This window comes from Zootoca vivipara, chromosome 3, assembly GCF_963506605.1.
Source record: "Zootoca vivipara chromosome 3, rZooViv1.1, whole genome shotgun sequence".
NCBI classification, from domain to species: Eukaryota; Metazoa; Chordata; class Lepidosauria; order Squamata; family Lacertidae; genus Zootoca; species Zootoca vivipara.
In genome coordinates this window covers 53,797,705-53,816,594 of record NC_083278.1, presented here as the reverse complement: position 1 = coordinate 53,816,594, position 18,890 = coordinate 53,797,705, and the positions used below count along the sequence as shown (strand labels likewise).

Sequence of the window (18,890 nt, the reverse complement as noted above, 5' to 3'; positions counted from 1 at the left end):
GCTAGTGGCTGTCTGTGGGTGTTACAGTCATACCACAGTTTAAGTACGCCTTGGTTTGAGTACTTTCAGTTTAAGTACTCCGCGGACCCGTCTGGAACAGATGAATCCACTTTCCATTACTTTCAGTGGGAAAGTTTGCTTCAGGTTAAATACGCTTCAGTTTAAGTACTCTGTGGACCCGTCTGGAATGGATTAATCCACTTTCCATTACTTTCAATGGGAAAGTTCGCTTCAGGTTAAGTACAGACTTCCGGAACCAATTGTGTACTTAAACCGAGGTACCACTGTAATTCTGTGTGGCAGGCCATGAGCTAGCAGTGTTTGAAAATGCAGATTTCCCTGAAAAGATACACTTACTAAAGAAACATTGTTGCTAATTCACCATCTTGAAGCTAAACTAATTTCTAATGACAACCACCACCACCAATGCAGAATAGGTTAGATTTATAAAACACACGAGGGCAACCTACTTCCTGTGGCCCTCACAGACACTGTCTCAACAGCTGATTGGGGAACTGAATGAGAGCGAAGGCAAGTGAGGGAGTTGTTAAACAAACAAACAAATAACTCAATCTGTATACCACCCTTCATCTGTGGAACTCAGGGCAGTTCACAACATTAAATTACAATATTGTAGTTAGCACGTTGTGTCTGTTTGCACACCCATGAGAGTGTGTGTCTGTCCATCTGTGTGTGTGCTTGTGTATGTGTAAGGCAGAGGGAGGGTGCAGGTGTACATGTCGTCATGTGCATTAGTTTCTGGAATAAAAATGCTTATGATTGTACTGCAAGTCACTTTTCCTCAATGTGTTAGACATCACAGGTCCTATGAGTGTGTGTTTTCAAGTTAGACACCATTCTTTGGTGTTCCCCTCTAAGATATACCTGTATGTATATCTCATATAAATGAATGTATGTAATAAAATATTTTATATGTATATTTCAGATACATGAATATATTGGTGTTATTATTTCTAGCAATTCCCAAAGAGAAACCTGAAAAGCCAGAGAAGCCTGAGAGACCCGAGAAGCCAGAGAAAGCTAAGAAACCTGAAAAGCCAGAGAAAGTAGAAAAACCTGGGAAAAGGGAAATCTCTAAAGGTAAGTGGTTAGTTGAGGGACTTAGCTGCAGTGCATACTTGCCCATGTACTTCTGCACAGGAGAAATTATTGTGAGTGAGCAAAATGGTCCCTCTTCAGATGACAATGGGTGTGGCTTCAAAATGTGGTAAGCCAGTCCTGCTGTGCTTGGTGGTCCTCCTGTACATTTTGCCGAGTGGGGCCCTGGATGCCTGCACCAGGCTCTTGCCCTGTGGGCACCAATAATGATAACGTGATGACCTTAACCACAGGAACACAGCTGCTATAAATAAAAGATTGCTATGACCCAAATTCCAACACAGTGACCTGGTTCACACAACACAATACAGTGGTACTTTGGGTTAAGAACTTAATTTGTTCTGGAGGTCCGTCCTTAACCTGAAACTGTTCTTAACCTGAGGTACCACTTTAGCTAATGGGGCCTCCCGCTGCTGCTCTGCCGCCACTGCGCAATTTCTGTTCTCATCCTGAAGCAAAGTTCTTAACCCGAGGTACCTTTTCTGGTTTAGCAGAGTTTGTAACCTGAAGCGTCTGTAACCTGAAGCGTCTGTAACCCGAGGTACCACTGTAAGCCAAACTATAACTTTCTGCGAATGTGCAGGCTCTCAGAGAAGGGCTCACATTTGCTTTGCTCCTTCCTGGTATTTCTTACTCCTGTGTTGAGCTAAGCCAAAGTTTGCCTTAGCATGTTATCTGAACCTAAGCATGTGGTTACACTCTCTCCTTGCTAACCATATGCTGCACCCAAGATTCGTTCCTGACTACAACTTGTGGTTAGCAAGGAAAGAGCTCAGCATGTCAACCGAACCTGGGCTTGTGGTCAGCAAGCTTAAGCATGAGCCTAGGTTTGGACAACACACTAGGCCTAGCCTTGGCTTAGCTCAGCATGGCACATGAGAAAAAAAGACTGGAGAAAGCAGGTGTGAGCTCCCTTCTGGGCACCCACATGTGTGTGCCACTCTGGTATGCCCTGACCTGGTTTATCATGTTTTGCAGGTCACGCCAGTGAGAAAGTGTTTTAGTCTTTCTTGGCCGATGTGCCAGAGAGTGCAGTTCTTCACTGTGCCAATGGCACTACTGAGATTCCTGTGAAAGCCACACTATTGTGTACTTTCATTTGACTCAGCAGAGAGGAAGCAATATCTGGTTTTAATTTCCAGTCAAGTGAAGTGCTTCAGAAGCGGGTGTAAAAACAATAACCAGAATAAAATTGGAGGGTAATTAGCTGCCTCCACAAACATCCGTCATTTGCTTGGTTGGAACAAGCGCTCACATTCCTGCATGCTTTGCAATAATCATACTGTTAATCAAGGCCAGAGACGGAGTCGGCCCTCCTCTCTTGCTTTTGCTTTGATGTGAAGATAACACACCCCGAGCTAGCCTATTTTATGTGGTATAGTTGGACAAAGCAGTTCTGTATCAACTTGCTATTCTCTTAAAGTCCTAGACCCCAGCAAAGCCGCTCACTGATAATAGTTTTCATTGAAAATGGCATGCTATTTTTCACCACCATAATGCCGCAGTGTACAGGATCATTCATTAATGAAAACACTTATTGACATTTTGAACTGCTTCCCTGAATCAGGATCTGACTGAAATTGATTTAAGTCATTTGAGACTATGTCTACTACTGTGCTGCTCCCCCGCCTCCTGTTGCATTTGCTTTTCAAGCATCTACCCTAGGCTTCCAGTGCTCTACGGCAAGCAGGCAAAATAAACCTCTTATTCTGAAGGAGTGAGTAGGGAGGGATATATAAATAAGCAAAATAGAGATTTTTACATAACGCTCCATCTCTTGCAATTATCAGTTGCAGGCCTTGATACCTAAATCCTAGTGATGTCAGTGTGGTCATCCCCATTCTAATCCACAAAAGTTGCTGGCCAACAACCCCTTTTTGCTTTCCTGCTTAGACAATTGAAAATGAAAATGGGAACAACTCTTGGGGACAGCTCAGTTGGTAGAGCATGAGATTCTCGATCTCAGGGTTGTGGGTTTGAGCCCCACATTGGGTAAAAGATTCCTGCATTGCTGGGTGTTGGACTAGATGACCCTCATGGTTCTTTCCAATACTGCAAGTCTATGATTCTTTTCAGGCTTATAAAATCTTCCCTGACTGGTCATTTGGACTAGATCTTTACTTGCTAAAGGTAGCCAGACTGGGAAATACATGAATGCCCATTTCCCCTGAAAGCACTGGACCAGGGTTTAGGACATTTCCGCCATTTTTAGAGGTGATTTGTTATTGTTACTGCATAGTAGAAAAAGCTCAAATGACATTCTTATGCAAGCGGTTCAGGGCCGAAATAGACATGATGCTAAATGTGCAAATGCATTTAATGCGTTTTTTATTTCAAGACAACAGCTGTGGTGGTGGGTTGCAGGGCCATGAACATGGAACATGGGGAAGTGTAGTAATCTTCCACCCACAATATGGGCCTGATGAAAACCGCCTCCCCTGAAGGCCATAGAGACATAAGAAGAGCCAAAGGCCCATTTAGTCTAGCATCCTCTTCTCACAATAGTCAACCTGATGCCTATAGGGAGCCATATGCAGAACCTGAGCGCAGCACACTCTCCTGATAATCCTGGGAGGGACGTTTATGTAGGCACTCATGGGAGAGATTTCCTCCTGTGCTTAAATAGTGGTGTGTGTGTGTGTGTGTGTGTGTGTGTGTGTGTGTGTGTTCATCAAGACCATGACGCTACATCTGTTTTGGCCCTCAGCCAGTTTTTCTTGGCACTCTTAGCACCCACACCTGCCAGTTTTATATTATGGGGTTTGTATGTGTGTGTTTTAGTAGCTGAGCAAATTTTTTTAAAAAAATAAATGCTGTGGATATACTTTAAAAATTAAAACGAGCTGTCAGTAGTTAATTTTGTCAGGAAAATAGATACTAGAAGCCAGTGCATTGTGAAAAATGGCAATGATAATTAGCTTTTCCCATATTAAACAAACAAACAAACAGCAGGTCAACCAGTAATAGATAGGAGATAGGAACAAATTTCCCTATGCTTTGCTGCTGTGCTGTAGCCATTCATTTAAATGGGATTCCCCCAGCAAGCATGCCTGAGTTTCATTGAAATAAAGGGAAGGTAAGAGGCAGCAGTTCCAGGGGGGTGGGGGTGGGATGCTATCTGTCCTCAGCTTAGTCTGAAAGCCCCATTGTGCTATGGTGCCATTTGGCCAAGATGCTGTTTTTATATCTTGTACCTAAATATGCTTGTCCTTTTGTAGCGATACACAAAGAAAAGCCCGAAAGACATGAAAAGCCCGAAAAGAAAGAAAAGCCTGACAGGAGCGGCAAACCTGAACGACCTGAAAAAGTGGGGAAAGCCAAAGGTAATCGCTGCTTTTCATGAATTCTGCTGTATAAAGAGCAACTCAAGAGTTCTGACTCATATAATAAACCTCCAGGGATATGGAGAGATGATGTCCTACTTTGAGAGGAAGCTCTACTTTTGCCAGAGGGGGGGGGCAGTTATGATCCACCAGCCACTAAAGGGTCTTTCTCTTGAAAAAGGTAGGCAAACCTATCATGTTGTCCCATGGGAAGATAAATACTGTTGTGAGTTTGGAGGATCAGGGAGTTAGGCCTGAGACCCACCTAATTTCTGGATCCAGCAAAGATTCAATTGTTGGAATTGCCAGGCCATACATAGGGGTAGTAGTCCCTTATGTATGGCTCATTAGGGAAGCAACAGAAGTGGCTTTGGGCCAGAGGGCAAATGGGTAGGCCCTCCCTCCCTCACCTGGCTGTTGGTGAGAAGGAAAAAGGCATGTGTTTGAGCTAAAAGCTAGAAACAGGCTTCAGGCAGAAGCCAGAGAGTGAGAGAGTGAGAGCCATGCCTGGTTTCTGCTGGAATCCAAGGCTATGACTATAGCAGAAACAGGACCTTCTTGGGGTGTTAATGTTGCAAGCCATCGTAGGCTCAGGTTGTATATCTGTGTAAAAAACCCCGTATCCTAATGACACCACAGTATTTGCTGTCCCTCATTCTGAGGAAACCAGACCTTGAGTAAGTGCCTGGAATCCCTGGAATTTCACACTGTTGGGAGATTGGGGAGGAGTGAAACAATGCCATTGTGTGACAGTCTAGCCAGGGCAAAACTCAAGCCATTTTGCTGCCTGGGGAAAAGGGTAAGTTGGTGCCTCTTCCCATTCCATGAACAAAAGTCAACCGAACGATATTTATTTTTACATTTACATCTTACCTTTCCTCAAAGGAGCTCAATGTGGCATGCATGCTTCTTCCCCTTCCCAATTTTATCCTCACAACTATCCTGTGAGGTAGGTTAGACTGAGAGGTAGTGACTGGCCCAAGGTCACCCCGTGAGCCTCTTGGCTATATGAGGATTTGAACCCCAGTCTCCCAGATTCTAGTCCAACATTCTAATCAATAAAAATAAAAATAATAACAATAATTTTATCATTTGTACCCCGCCTATCTAACTGGATTGCTGACTGACATCTACTGAATGATCTATGATTTCCACCTCATTAGCTTTTTGCAAACTTCCTTTCCTCCTGAGACACCTTCCAACCTTGTATACTTCAGGGGTCAGCAAACTTTTTCAGCAGGGGGCTGGTCGGACCTTGTGGCTGGTCGGACTATTTTTTGGGGGGTGGGGAATGAACGAATTCCTATGCCCCACAAATAACCCAGAGATGCATTTTAAATAAAAGGACACATTCTACTCATGTAAAAACATGCTGATTCCTAGACTGTCCACAGGCCAGATTGAGAAGGCGATTGGGCCGGATCCGGCCCCCGGGCCTTAGTTTGCCTACCGATGCGCCAGAGTGTGCTACAAGGCTGCTGAACAGGGACACTCTTCCTATCAGCTGGCAACAGGATTTCCTGTGGCTGTGAACCTCATCTGTATGAATGACTGTTGATGGTGGCAGACCTTCCCAAGTTACTCCCTATTCTATATGGGGATCAAGCCACAATGCTGCTATAGTCATAGCCTTGGATTCCAGCAGAAACCAGGCATGGCTCCCACTCTCTGGCTTCTGCCTGAAGCCTGTTTCTAGCTTTTAGTTCACACACATGCCTTTTTCCTTCTCACCAACAACCAGGTGAGGGAGGGAGGGTCTACCCATTTGCCCTCTGGCACAAAGTTGTTTTCAGATTTAAAAATTCATATGTGCAAAACCTAAAACTTTATCTGATTAGTTTCAAGCTTTCAAAATTAGGGGAAGGCCGGTGAGGTTAAAAAATATATATGAAACACTGTTTTTAATTAAATAAGATAATGAGCCAGCCTGGTTTCAACAGTGGCAGTAGATGGGGAGGGGGGAAATGCTAATTAATTTAGTGATTGCCGAATTGTTTATAGATAAGTGTTATGTAAAATGTTAACTGCCTTGTTCTTTAGGGATTTGAGTAACAAATTACAAGTTTTCAATGCATGGCCATACTGTCAATCATTTTTAGGTGCATGGCTTCATGGGCATACCTCGCATTGGCTCAGAAAAGTAAAAGCACTTTTATCTACATATAGCTAGAATTGTATCTTATTGACCAAAGGCCCAATGCACCAAGAGTGCTTCCTGCACAAGTGCCATTCATTGGAATGAATGGGAATTATGGCAGAGAATGATTTGAGCTGATTCCTCAGCTTCAGATCTCCATCTGGAAAATGGAAATGATGATGAAGCTATTCCCATGAGTATTTTCAAGATTCATGGGATAGGGAAATGATACCTGTTCTAAGATTCAGGTGGGGTAACTTGTCCAATGTTATGTTACGTGATTCCACACAAATCACGGTGTACCTGTTATATGACTATTCCATGAAATTGTCATGAAAACACAGTGCTCTCCCAGGCACAGAATCCACTCGTGCTCTACTTTCAAGGTTGATGGATGATAATTAAAGAAAAACTAATTACATTGTATTTGCCTGAAAAGGAAATGACTTGCTTAAGGCAAGTGGACATGTGGTATTTGCAGGAGCACTTATGGTCATTTTTCATTTTAGCTTATCGAATTTAAACTTTCCTTCCAGCATAATCGTGTTTCAGTATTTGCAGTGGTCAGATGGGGTTACAGTTCATACCCTGCAGGGAATGAGATTATCGATTGACAAAACAGCTATTGTCTGAAATAACTTCAGTGGATAAACCAGGGTTTAAAAGGATTTCCAGTTCTCATTATCAGTGTCTGTGTGGCACAGGCATATGTGATAATCCATATTTATGTTGTGTTGAGCTTTAATTTCTGGTTGTTTCAAATATCCCTCTCTGCTGAAAAGAAGTTCAAATGTATGACTGCAGTCAAACAGAGGTCTAAAGATGAGCTGTAGCTGAGCCTATATACATAGTTTAAATTCTGAAATCTCTCTCCTTGGGGAGATTTCAGGTTAGATTGCAATCACTGAATCCACACCCCCAATGCCCTCCTGAACAGCTAATTGGTGGGATTTGGTTGGTTGGTTTGTTTTTAAAAGTATGTGAACGCATTCCTGGCTGTTTGCCATTGTATAGAGTGTATAACGTAGACCCAACTACACATGTGGATTTTCATAGGTGATATGTAAAATGTAAATAGAATTGTACCCAATTAAATTAGAGTAGACCCACTGAAATAACTGGATTTCACTTGCTATTTTTTGTATAAGTGCTGTATCGTGTCTGTTCCTTTTTAGAACCTCCCAAAGAGAAACCTGCTAAGGAAGAAAAGCCTAAGAAGAAAGCAGTGCCTTCCCCAAAAGGTAATGCTCATTATATTTCATGGAGAAGTGGCCCTACCATGAGGCACAGTGAAAATGCCTTACATCAGGCAGTGAATTTTGGGTGTCATTAAGTGTGGTGGAATGGAAGGCAAGAAGGCTTGGTCCATGGTGCCCAATTCATGTGCAGCTTCCAATTCATGTGCAACTTCCCAGTAGTTGTCATTTTGTTCACCAGTGGCTCCCATTTTGTATTTTCTGCCCTAGGCACCATCATGGATTTAACACTTTTGGTTTGGTGTACTTAGTGTTGTGTTTTGATGAAGAACTATTAATCCCTTCATTACTCACATTTCTCTATTATGGTCAAATGTCCTGGGGCACCTTAAAGTGTAACAAATTTGTTTTGCAATAACCTTCCCTGGGCTTGTGTTCGTTTTAGAGCAGCTGCATGACATTTGTCCATATCTCACAGGCAGCCACACACACCCCCAGTACTAATGCATAGCATATCCATTTCATGAAATGCTGCTTCTTAGGAAACACAGGGAATATTCAGAGTTTTCTGGTAGTATCCTGTGGGTATAGTATAAGAGGCAGTTGTTGTCCTTTCCCTTACCTTACCCCTTCAAAATTGGTTCCAGGGATGTGTTTCTAACAAAGCTTTTCTACCTGTGTATCAGTTTTCTGTTTAGTGAGGATCAGGATGTTTTTGGGGTTGTTTACCATCTCTTTGTTTGTGACTTTCATAGCATCTAAAAATAGGAGTTCATTTTCCCTCTTTTATTTACTGCACCAACTTTTTCATTCCAGCAGATTATGTGTGTTTCTGTCACTGACAGTTTCACTTCTTTTTACAGCAAGGCGAGGAAAGATGCCTGGATAAGATGCTACTATCTCAAAATTACCACACACATTCTAGGGTAGTAGGCTGTGAGGAGGAGGATGACTTCTATTCTTCATTTTTCTGTTCTATTTTTAGATTTACTTTGATAGAAGAAAAGCTTTAGGTTTTCTCATCAATCTAATTTTCTTCCAGCCTTTATATGTATGATTGGTAAAGTTTGTGATGGACAAACCCTGTTACAAATGGGATAAAATTATTTATTTAAGTTTGCAGCCGCCCCTTTTCATAATTTCCTGGGAGTAAGGGAGGGGGAGTTCACATTTTAATGAGAACCTACCTAATTTGCACTTTCCAAAACAATACACAAACTGAAACACAGCTATCCTTCAAAACTTGTACTTGCAATGCAGTTCTTCAAAACTTGTGCATGCAATGTAGTTCTCTTGTAGAAAAATGGATATATTAAAAGAAAATGCACATAAAAATGCACATGTGAGTGAAAATATTATGGGAAATTATTTGTAAAAACTGTACATTAGACAAAATTGCATATAAAATTAGGAGAATTATGCACCTAAATGCTGATGGTTTTCCATTCTGATGAATTTACATGGGACTTTTCACATGTGTGTTTTTGTAGCAGGGGAGCACAAACCGTTGTGGAAATTTAAGGGAACTTAAGATGGGTGTGACAGAGAGAAACTGTCCATCTCTACCTGGGAATTGTTCCAACTGAACAATGAGACTTAGTCTGAGTAGACATGTCTAGAATTATGTTACATGGCATGTTTCCTGAAGTCAGCATGGCACAGAGAATAAGACAGATTTTAAAAACAATGTAATACTAATTTTAAAATAAGAAACAATATAATTAAGAACAAGGGCAACTACAGGTTTATAAAGACTCTGCAGTTTATCAAAAAACCCAGATTAGCTGCCAATATTACTTGAACTAGACAACTCTTGCAACCTTTACATGTCCTCTGACTTCAACAGGTTATTCCATAGGCTCAGGACAATTTCAATAAAAGCTCTGCTCTTGGAAGCTGATGTTCTAACTTCATAAAGTGAAGGCATGTGTTGAACAGGATAGGTAATCCCTAAAATATTTCAGTTCCAGACCATGAATGCTTTGAAGCAGGGGTGGGGGACATGTGGACCTCCGGATGTTGCTAGACTTCAACACCCACCAGCCACAACCAGCACAGTCAGGAATTATGGAAACTGTGGTCCAGCAACATCTGGAAGGCCACAGGTTCGCCACCACACCTTCTTTAAAGATACATTCCAGCATCTTGAACTGGGCCCAGACAACCAATGCAATCACTACAATGTTGGTTGAATATGCAGACACCTCCCAATATCATCAGGATGTGGGCATTTTGTATCAGTAGCAGTTTCTGAGTTGCCTTTATGGGCAACACCACACAGACTTTATTCATCTGTCCTGGAGGTTGCAAAAGCATGCAACAAAGTACCCATTTCCAAGAAGGGCCTGCAAAACTTACTGCTGGCCATCAGAGCAACCAGCTTTTCCAGGAGTAGAGACTGACCCTAGATTCAAAATATGTTCTGATGGTGATACTTCCATTTCATCCAGAACATGCATGCTAACACCCTCCAAGGTCTATGCAATCTCCACTGGCATTACTTCTCCTTTCTCTGAATTCAACTCTAGGTTATTCGCCCTCACACCTTTGACCTCCATTTCCACACATAGGTTTTAGGATGGAGGCAAAAGCTCAAACATCCTTAGTTAATTAGATATGGTGATACCCAACCTCCTTAAAAGCTCCACCATCCTCTAGTGATGGGTGAATTCCCCTAAGCTTGATTCATAAATGGGTCACCAATTTAAGAATATTTGAAAAATAGAATATTATTGACTCATAATGTCTCTGTATGACATGGTTTTACTTTTTTTTTTTTACATTTTTGTTCAAGTTTTGGGTGCAAAATGCTTCTCAAAGATGGATAAGCAAATACCTCAAAGGGAGATTTTCAAGGCTTTTAGTGACTATTGGCAAAGCCCAGAAAACTCCAGAGCCTTAGAGGATAGGGAGAAACCGTGGAGTCAGTGAGCTTATTTGACCTAGCTCTGAGAAACTCTTCAGCCAAATCATAGCATTTATTTTCCAAAGTCTTTTCTATTCATTCTCTCTCACTCTCTAGCCTACATTTGCTTGACCTTTTCAGATAATGGTGGGGCCCAAGCTATCTTCTTCGAGACTCAGTGTTAAATTGAATTTAAATGTATGTTCCGCTTCTGATGAAGTGTATGAGAAAACAACTTACCTTTGCTCATGCAATAGAACTCCATGTCACCTGTAATTTGCACTGGTGCTATGCTGAAAATTTCTCCCCACTATTTTTTGACCATTCTCCAGCAATTAATCATCTTATGGTTGGGATGCATGTTTGTGTGTGCAGGTTTTCACTTACCAGTACCTTAGTTGCAGAGTGGCCAGAAGTTGTTGGTTTTTTAGAAGTTGTTGGTTTTTCTCTGACGGTGTGCACTGTTCAGCCTTCCTGAGTGTCCCCATTTCCTGAAAATCCTGTGACATCCTGGGCTTTCCTTTATACACATGAAGGTGGATAGGGTGCCAACTGTGTGTCTGATATTTTTTTAAAAAATTGCAGTCTTCTTGAAGAAATCAGTTCTTTTAAAGAAATCAGTGCAGAAAGATTTATTTTTTAAAGATGAAATCAGCAAGTACACTGATCTCAGGCACTCAGAAGCCATCTTCCCAGCTTCTAATGCTTTGATTAAAGCTTGAAGAATAAATTTTCCCTATGTGGCTTCTTCAGACCAGGAGTAAAAACACACACCACCCACAGCCACCTTACAATGATGAGGTGAGCTCAACTCCATATGCCCTTAAATTGTAAAGTGCCCTAAGAAAGAGGCAGAAAAAAATGGGAACTCCTTTTGCACAGGAAAAAAGGTTTTGAGAAATTGGAGGAAAGGTTTCAGCACAGCACTAATTTGCATTTGCCATGTGCTCTGAGCTACTGTTGAATATAATGCAACGTGAAAAGATGAACATGATAATAATGTAGTTGAAACCCCATAAGAAAAATAAATATGTCCTGTGTAATGCTCCTGGTATTGCTAGTGGAAATAAGAATTTTTTAAAGCTATTCTAATTGTGAAAGTTATGCCACAGTCATTTAAATCTGATTCCTATAAAATATGGATTAATTTTAACAGCACAGTTTTGAAAAATGATAAGACGTCACTTTTGCATTTAAAAGGAAACTAATTGTAAACTGATTCATTGTCAGTTCTATAAGTGTACTGTACATGTCTGCGTGCACCAAAATCCTTGATGAAGTTTAGATAGAATAAGCTTTCAAAAAAAACAAGAAATCAATATATCTATAGGCATGGGTCTCCCAGTCTGTGTCAATTACTTTTTCCCTTTCAAAAGTAAGTTAATGTGCTTGTCTTTATAGCAACTTTGGGGGGAAATTGTTTTTAAAAAATATTTCAGAAATAACAGAATAGGTGGAACTTGAACAAGAAAAAAAGGAGGGGAAGTTGCTCTGAAAGATATTTCCTTTCCTTATTCTTCAATATGTCAGGGAGTTTGTTGAGAATAATTAAAATTCTTTGGGGACTATTTTTCTTTTTTTTAAATACAAATAACAACATGCAACTCACAAAATCAACGGTAAACTATAAATCAGCATGGACAATAAGAGCTACTGCAAATACATTTCTTGCAGACAAGAAGAGCATAAAGGTTGAAGACAAGGCTAAGAAGGATGTGAAGGAAAGAAAACCAGAACCCAAGGCACCCGAAAGAGTGAAACATAAGGAAACCAAAGCAGAGGTAGTTGCGCCTGCCAAAGTCAAAGCAAAGGAAGAGACAGCACTGGTGGTTACAGAAAAGTCTGAGAAGAAAGGTAAACAATGCTAGCAGACAGCAGCAGAGGACCTCTGAAGTGCATGGGTAAAGAAATTCAGACAGTGAATTAAAAGTAGTCCAGATACATACACGTACTCCTAAAAAAAGGAGAGAGTTACCCCTAACACATGAGAATGAAAACTGATAAGAATGCATTGGATTCTAGCACATCTGAAATGAAAATGAAACCAAAATGCCTGGGAAGGCTAATGTGTTGCTCCTCTATCGGTTCTTTCTGCAATCCACATGTTTCTTTACGGAACACATCTTCCATTCCTAAGGGTTTCCCAATATAAGACCGAAGAGGTGAAAGGCTTTAGTCTTAGCTGAAAGAAGGAGCTATGTCATCAGTCCATCTATATAATATTCCACTCTCTTAAGATTTGTGGGTCTCCTTGCTCCTCCTGAACTGTTTCACCAGCATGAGTGACAGACATCTCCTTGACTCCCCTATGAGGAAAGGTTATGGCATTTGGAGCTTTTTAGTTCAGAGAAAAGGCGAATAAGTGGGGACATGACAGAGGTCAACAAAATTATGTATGATGTAGAGAAAGTTGGGTAAGGAGAAGTTTTTTCTCTGTCTCTCCTAATACAAGAAGTCAGGGACATCCAAGGAAGCTGAATATTGGAAGATTCAGGATGGATAAAATATAGTTGAACTATGAAATTTGCTCCCACAAGAGGTAGTGATCTCCACTAACTTGGATGGCTTTAAAAGAGGATTAGACAAATTCATGGAGCATGGGGCAATCCGTGACTGCTAGTCACAGTGGCTATGTTCTAGCTCTGCTGTTAGAGGCAGTGTGTGCCTCTGAATGCCAGACAGTGGGAAGCTCAAATGGGGAGAGTTCTGCTTCACTCAAGTATTCTGCTTGCATATTTCCCATGGGTGTCTGGTGTGTGGGAGAACAGAATGCTAAACTAGAAGGGCCATTGGCCTGAACCAGCAGGTCTCTTCTCATGTTGCTGTGTAGGTGCTAGAGAGAGAGCATAGAGTAATCAGGAGAGTTGGAGGAATTAGAAACCTTTCAGCAGAGAGAGGGCCTCCCTCATAAACTACATCACCAATTAGGAAACCAGCCTCCTTTACTTTTGATCTAATATGAAACAAGTGAAGTTTACAAATGTGTCTCTGGTGAGTGGGCATTCCCTGAGTTAAGGGGGCTAAAATCAGCATCAAAGACAAGGGTCCCTTCTCCAACCATTCTTCCCTCTTGTGCAGAATGAACTTATGTTTATGTTTTGAATGATTGCTGGATACAGTACACTAGCTTCCCCAACAGAGGGGCCACTAGCTTCCATTTTCTACCTTGCTCTTCTGTGCCCCGTGACGTCTCTCTCAGGTTAGCCTCTCCTGCCAGCTTCAGCCACATGCAACTTCACTGGCCAGTTCCAGCCAGACCACCCATTCCATTCCTTAACTCCTGTTCAGGATGCCAGCCGGCCAGCCGTGCCCTTTCAAGATTCTCCATTCCATTCCCTCTTCTCACCAGTTTTCTTGTCATCCCACTGAGAATGCTTAATCCTAATTAAGCAGTTTTCGGTGTGGCTACTTAGTTTTTTTCCTAAATATATTTTGTACTTCTGCAGACTTTAGGATCTCCTCAAATTTTCAGTCCCTCCTCTGATGCATGGATATTACTGTTTTGGCTGCATAGGTATTCACACTCAAAGAACGAGGTGCTATTAATATATTGGATTAATATGTTTCAAAGCATTGAAAATTCCCCACTAGGCTTCTGTTTGTGCTTTTTGTGTCTTTCTCAAGCATCCGTCTTTACAAGCATCCGTCTTTAGTTAACGTCTTTTATCTGTGCAGCTAGGCATCCTGGCCTTTGTGATTTGTAAGTTGTTGCAGTTTCCATGTCATTGAAGAACTGAAAAATAATTGCTCAAAAATAACGGGAAAGCATGGCGTGTAGGGTCCCACAATCCTGAATTGTCCTTTCCTTGGAAATTATCAGCATGACTAGTTGTGAAAAGATAACAGGTATAAATGAGAATAAAATTCGCACAACACTTATAAAAATTGTTCTGTTTACCATAGTTTAGAAGAGCACAACACAAATTCCAGCAGGTTTCGGGTTTGAGACAAAAAACCTTAGCTTTTCAGTTCCAAATTTCTTCCTAGGATCACGGATATTTACTTCCAGAAGATGAATTTGCTTAACATGAATCTTTAGCTGTGGCACATGAGGCAAACATTGCAAAATGTTGTTTTTATTTGAAATATTTTGCACTATTGTAGAAAGTATATTAAAGAGGGAGAACATGGCCACATTCTTACTGCCTCTCCATAGCCCACCCCACCCCCAGCCAGAACTATACTAGTATGCCTGTCTTTTTCTTAGATACTTCATATAGAAATATGGAGGCACAAGTCCAGTGCTCATACCAAAAAGGGTTGTGGGCTGTGAGCTTGAGTAATTTGTACTGGTGTGAGAGATGGCTAGATGGGGCTATGAATATGACAGGTCATCTGAGCCTAATGTTCTCTGTCATGGCTTAATGTACCTGCAGAGTTGTAGGACACCAAGGCTCAGTTAACCTCAAGACTAGATTATTGCAATGTGCTCTGTGCGAGGCTCTGTGCAAAATGCTGTGGCTCAGATGCACAGTTTTCACCCACTAAGAGCCATGCATTTAGTATTATGGGTCCAATTTTATGGAACTCGTTTCCACCTGAGGTCAAACAGGATCTCTCCCTACTGAATTTGTGGTGCCTACAGAATACTTCTAGCAGGGATTTTAACTTAAGTTTGTTTTTGTAGTTTTAACTGATATTTATTTATTTATGTATTGTACAGTGGTACCTCGGTTTACAAACAAAATTGGTTCCAGAAGTCTGTACTTAACCTGAAGCGTACTTAACCTGAAGCAAACTTTCCCATTGAAAGTAATGGAAAGTGGATTAATCCGTTCCAGACGGTCCTTGGAGTACTTAAACTGAAGCGTACTTAACCCAAGGTATGAGTGTAATAGGTTCCAGAAGTCTGTACTTAACCTGAAACGTACTTAACCTGAAGCAAACTTTCCCATTGAAAGTAATGGAAAGTGGATTAATCCATTCCAGATAGGTCCGCAGAGTACTTAAACTGAAAATACTCAAACCGAGGCGTACTTAAACCGAGGTATGACTGTATCTTTGTAAGTCACTTAGAGGTTATTGCAGTTAAGTGCTATAACCTTCTAGCATATTTGTAAAGCTAAGCTGGATCTGGTATGGTTTCAAATTGGATAAGGGCCCATGTGTTAAGATTTCCTGCACTGCTGGAGGTTCGGCTAGATGAACCTCAGGGTCCTTTCCAACTCTACAAATCTATTATTATTTATAAAATTAATTAAATACGAGGGTGTCTGTTGACTCCACTGGCATTCCTTCTGGGTTCAGAAGAAATGAGCAAATGTATTTATGCTGCATCTAATGAGCAAGTGCATTTATGCTGCAATCCTACACACAGTTACTTGAAAGCCATTGGACGTAATGGGGCTTCCATAGCAGGCTTTCAATCTAAGACTTAATGTTTGTCAAAACATGGGGATTCCTGCCCCCCCCCAGGCACTTTCATGTCATTTAGATTGTGTGCTTAAATATTAGAAATCACCCCAAGCTTCTGATTCACAGTTTTCATTCATTTTAATGCTGTGTCAGAAAACTGATAGTACAAAATAATCTTTATTGATTGCAAATGTTGTGGTAATTTTCCAAAACAGATTCCACATGCAGATATAGTATCAATTCTGGACCCACTGTAAAGTGTATAAGATTTACTGCTATTCCTTAAATCCTGTGGAGGAGGAGGAGGTACTGCAAATTGGCACTGGATATGTCTGTCATGATGTGAGCAATCAGAAGTGCAGGGTGTAAATATTTTAAATAAATGTTGCAGATGCATTAGTGCATGCAAAATATGAACAAGCCTGCACCAGCCCTTTGCCACAATGTGTGCAACTTCTCTTTGGTTTGTTTGTTTGTTTGTTTGTTTGTTTAATACACAGTCCCCCCTTCAAACAAATCAGTGGTACTAAAGGCAGTGGTTTTACACATCCTTATTCCAGATTAGTATCACAGGAGGTGATTCACAAAGCTTTACTTATGCTGTCTGAAGCTCAATTCTATGTTGTGGGATTGGTGCAGAAGTAGTACTTAATGGAAATTCCTTCTGGAACTGTGATAGCTCAGAAAGATAAACTTGACCTAAATTCTTTAGTTAAGCATCCAGAATTCTCCATCTCTTGAGTACAGCTGTTTATTTATTTTGTAGCACCTGCAGATTATTTTTATTTTTGAAAAAATACAGGGCTGGATGCAAGCATAACTAAATCTGCATCAAACCCATATTGTTTTATTGAATGAAAAATGAAAATGAATTAGAATCAGTAATATATCGCTTCTGTTACATGAATTTATCATGCGGTTAATTTTCTGTCATCTCTGAACGCTTAATTTTTAGTGGCTTGCATAACTTAGCTTAGAAAATATATTACTGGATCACAAATTCTGCCTAAGGGGAAGCTGCTAGCTCTAGCAGAGGAGGAAACTGAAACTATTCTGAAATGGTCAGTTGCAAACCCTGCTGACAGCCAAATGGTCATTACTGATTCCAAAACTGTCACCTATCACTGCTAGATAAATGAATCAGACCATTGACAGGAGCGTTAAGGTAGCACATGAAGCCTTGGGTCCACTGATGCTAGGGCAAAATTCATCTAAGACTTCGGGGCAGGCAGGCTGGCTGGCTAGCTTTCTGAAAAATACTTTCAGATTACTGCATCCTTTCCCACTCCCATCCCACCTCCCTGCTGAATCAGTAAGTTCTTCTCATTCTTTCATACATGCATACTCATTGATGAATCCGTGTGTGTTGTGTAGAATGAAAATGATGGTGTGCCTGATGTTCTGCATTGGCCTGCATATTTATTTACTTACTTAAAATATTATACTGGAAATGGCCAGGTCTCTTCTTCAGCTCAGTGAAACTAGCCCGGCATATGAGTATCAGGCAACAATAGCATGTAACATACAATAATGTGACATTCTTAACACATCGTTCTGCACTGGAGCAAGCATTTGTGTATATGAAGCTGTATATAAAACATGAGAAGCACAGTCCACAGAATGTCATGGTCCAGTTTATAATGTGAGCAAATGCCAGCACAGGGCTCTGTCTGGCTTTCTACATTGACTTGCCCATTTACACACACACACACAGAGAGAGAGAGAGAGAGAGAGAGAGAGAGAGAGAGAGAGAGAGAGAGAGAGAGAGAGAGAGACACACACACAGAGAGAGAGAGAGAGAGAGAACAATATTATATGTTTGCATAGCCAAAGTCATTAGTTAATGAAATAAAAAAAGTTGCTTACAGTAACATAAGTCACAATGTAAGTGTGAGGAACTATCCTTAACCCGTCCCATGGATATTTCAAAATAGGCCATTTTTATTTCCCTTATGAGTAGGTAGCCTTCCTCAACCCAAGGGCCGCATTCCATACTGGGCAACCTTCGGAGGGCCACATGCCACTGGTGGGTGGGGCAACAGATGTGACTCTGTACTGTAGATTATTGCCCAGCCACATAAAAAGTCAGAGGTTCCATACATACATCTCTCCATCCAGGCAAACAGAAGATGCATTGTGACAGTTCAGTGACATGTTCCAGCCAGGCAGGAGAACTGGAGAAGGGTGTGCTGCAGGGGCAGTAACGAGTGTGACCTGGTGAGAACCCCTAGAGCCAGATAAATAGTGAGCAGCATTTGTTCCCTGGGCCAGAAGTCCCCTGCCTTAACAGCCTGGCTGTGGTGGGGCCTTCCAAACTAGTAGCACCCTCAGTGTGCAAGAATATCTGTCTGTATTTGAGATTTGCCTCTGAAATCTAGTCCTGGCATCTACATGATTAGATGCAATGAGCTAACAGGGGGTCATTGTGCAGAAAGTCAGAAGGCATTTCCTGTGGCAGCTCACTTCTTTTCTTTTCTTTTTTTACAAAAAAGGAACAGAAACATGAATTTCACCACCTGTTTGGTTATTGATTACTTTGAGCAGGAGATGAAAAACTGGCAAAGGTTTTGTTTTAGTACTAAGCTCTCTCTTTAGTGCTTGATCTGGAAAAGGCCTGTAAACTGTGTCTTATTACTCTCCACCCCCTTTCTGTTCTGCTAGATCAATATGCATTCTGTCGTTATATGATTGACATGTTTTCGCACGGGGATTTGTATACAGGTACTTGAACTGAACTCTATCATTGCACTCTCTGTTTTGTTGAGAGCTTCTGCTTTGTTGTGCTCCTGGAATGTGTGTGCTTTTTTCATTTGTTAAAAGTGGAAATGAAGCCTGTGCAAACGGAGTTTAAATAA

General features: G+C 41.1%; 1 protein-coding gene across 20 annotated transcripts in view; it reads left to right on the top strand.

The window, feature by feature from the left end:
* Positions 1-18,890, top strand: part of TRDN (triadin) — a 166,150-nt gene that overhangs the window by 50,111 nt on the left and 97,149 nt on the right. For 17 of the 20 annotated variants that reach the window (XR_004692212.2, XR_009557338.1, XM_035109215.2 and 14 more), the window contains 5 exons: positions 979-1,101; positions 4,338-4,442; positions 7,755-7,820; positions 12,355-12,534; positions 18,697-18,756. Coding sequence is in view for 18 of the 20 variants with exons in the window: in XM_035109215.2 (XP_034965106.1) it covers positions 979-1,101; positions 4,338-4,442; positions 7,755-7,820; positions 12,355-12,534; positions 18,697-18,756 (534 nt within the window). In the remaining 2 variants the exon portion in view is untranslated. The remainder of the gene's footprint in view (positions 1-978; positions 1,102-4,337; positions 4,443-7,754; positions 7,821-12,354; positions 12,535-18,696; positions 18,757-18,890) is intronic. The other 3 variants (XM_035109220.2, XM_035109218.2, XM_035109221.2) reach the window with 3 other exon arrangements.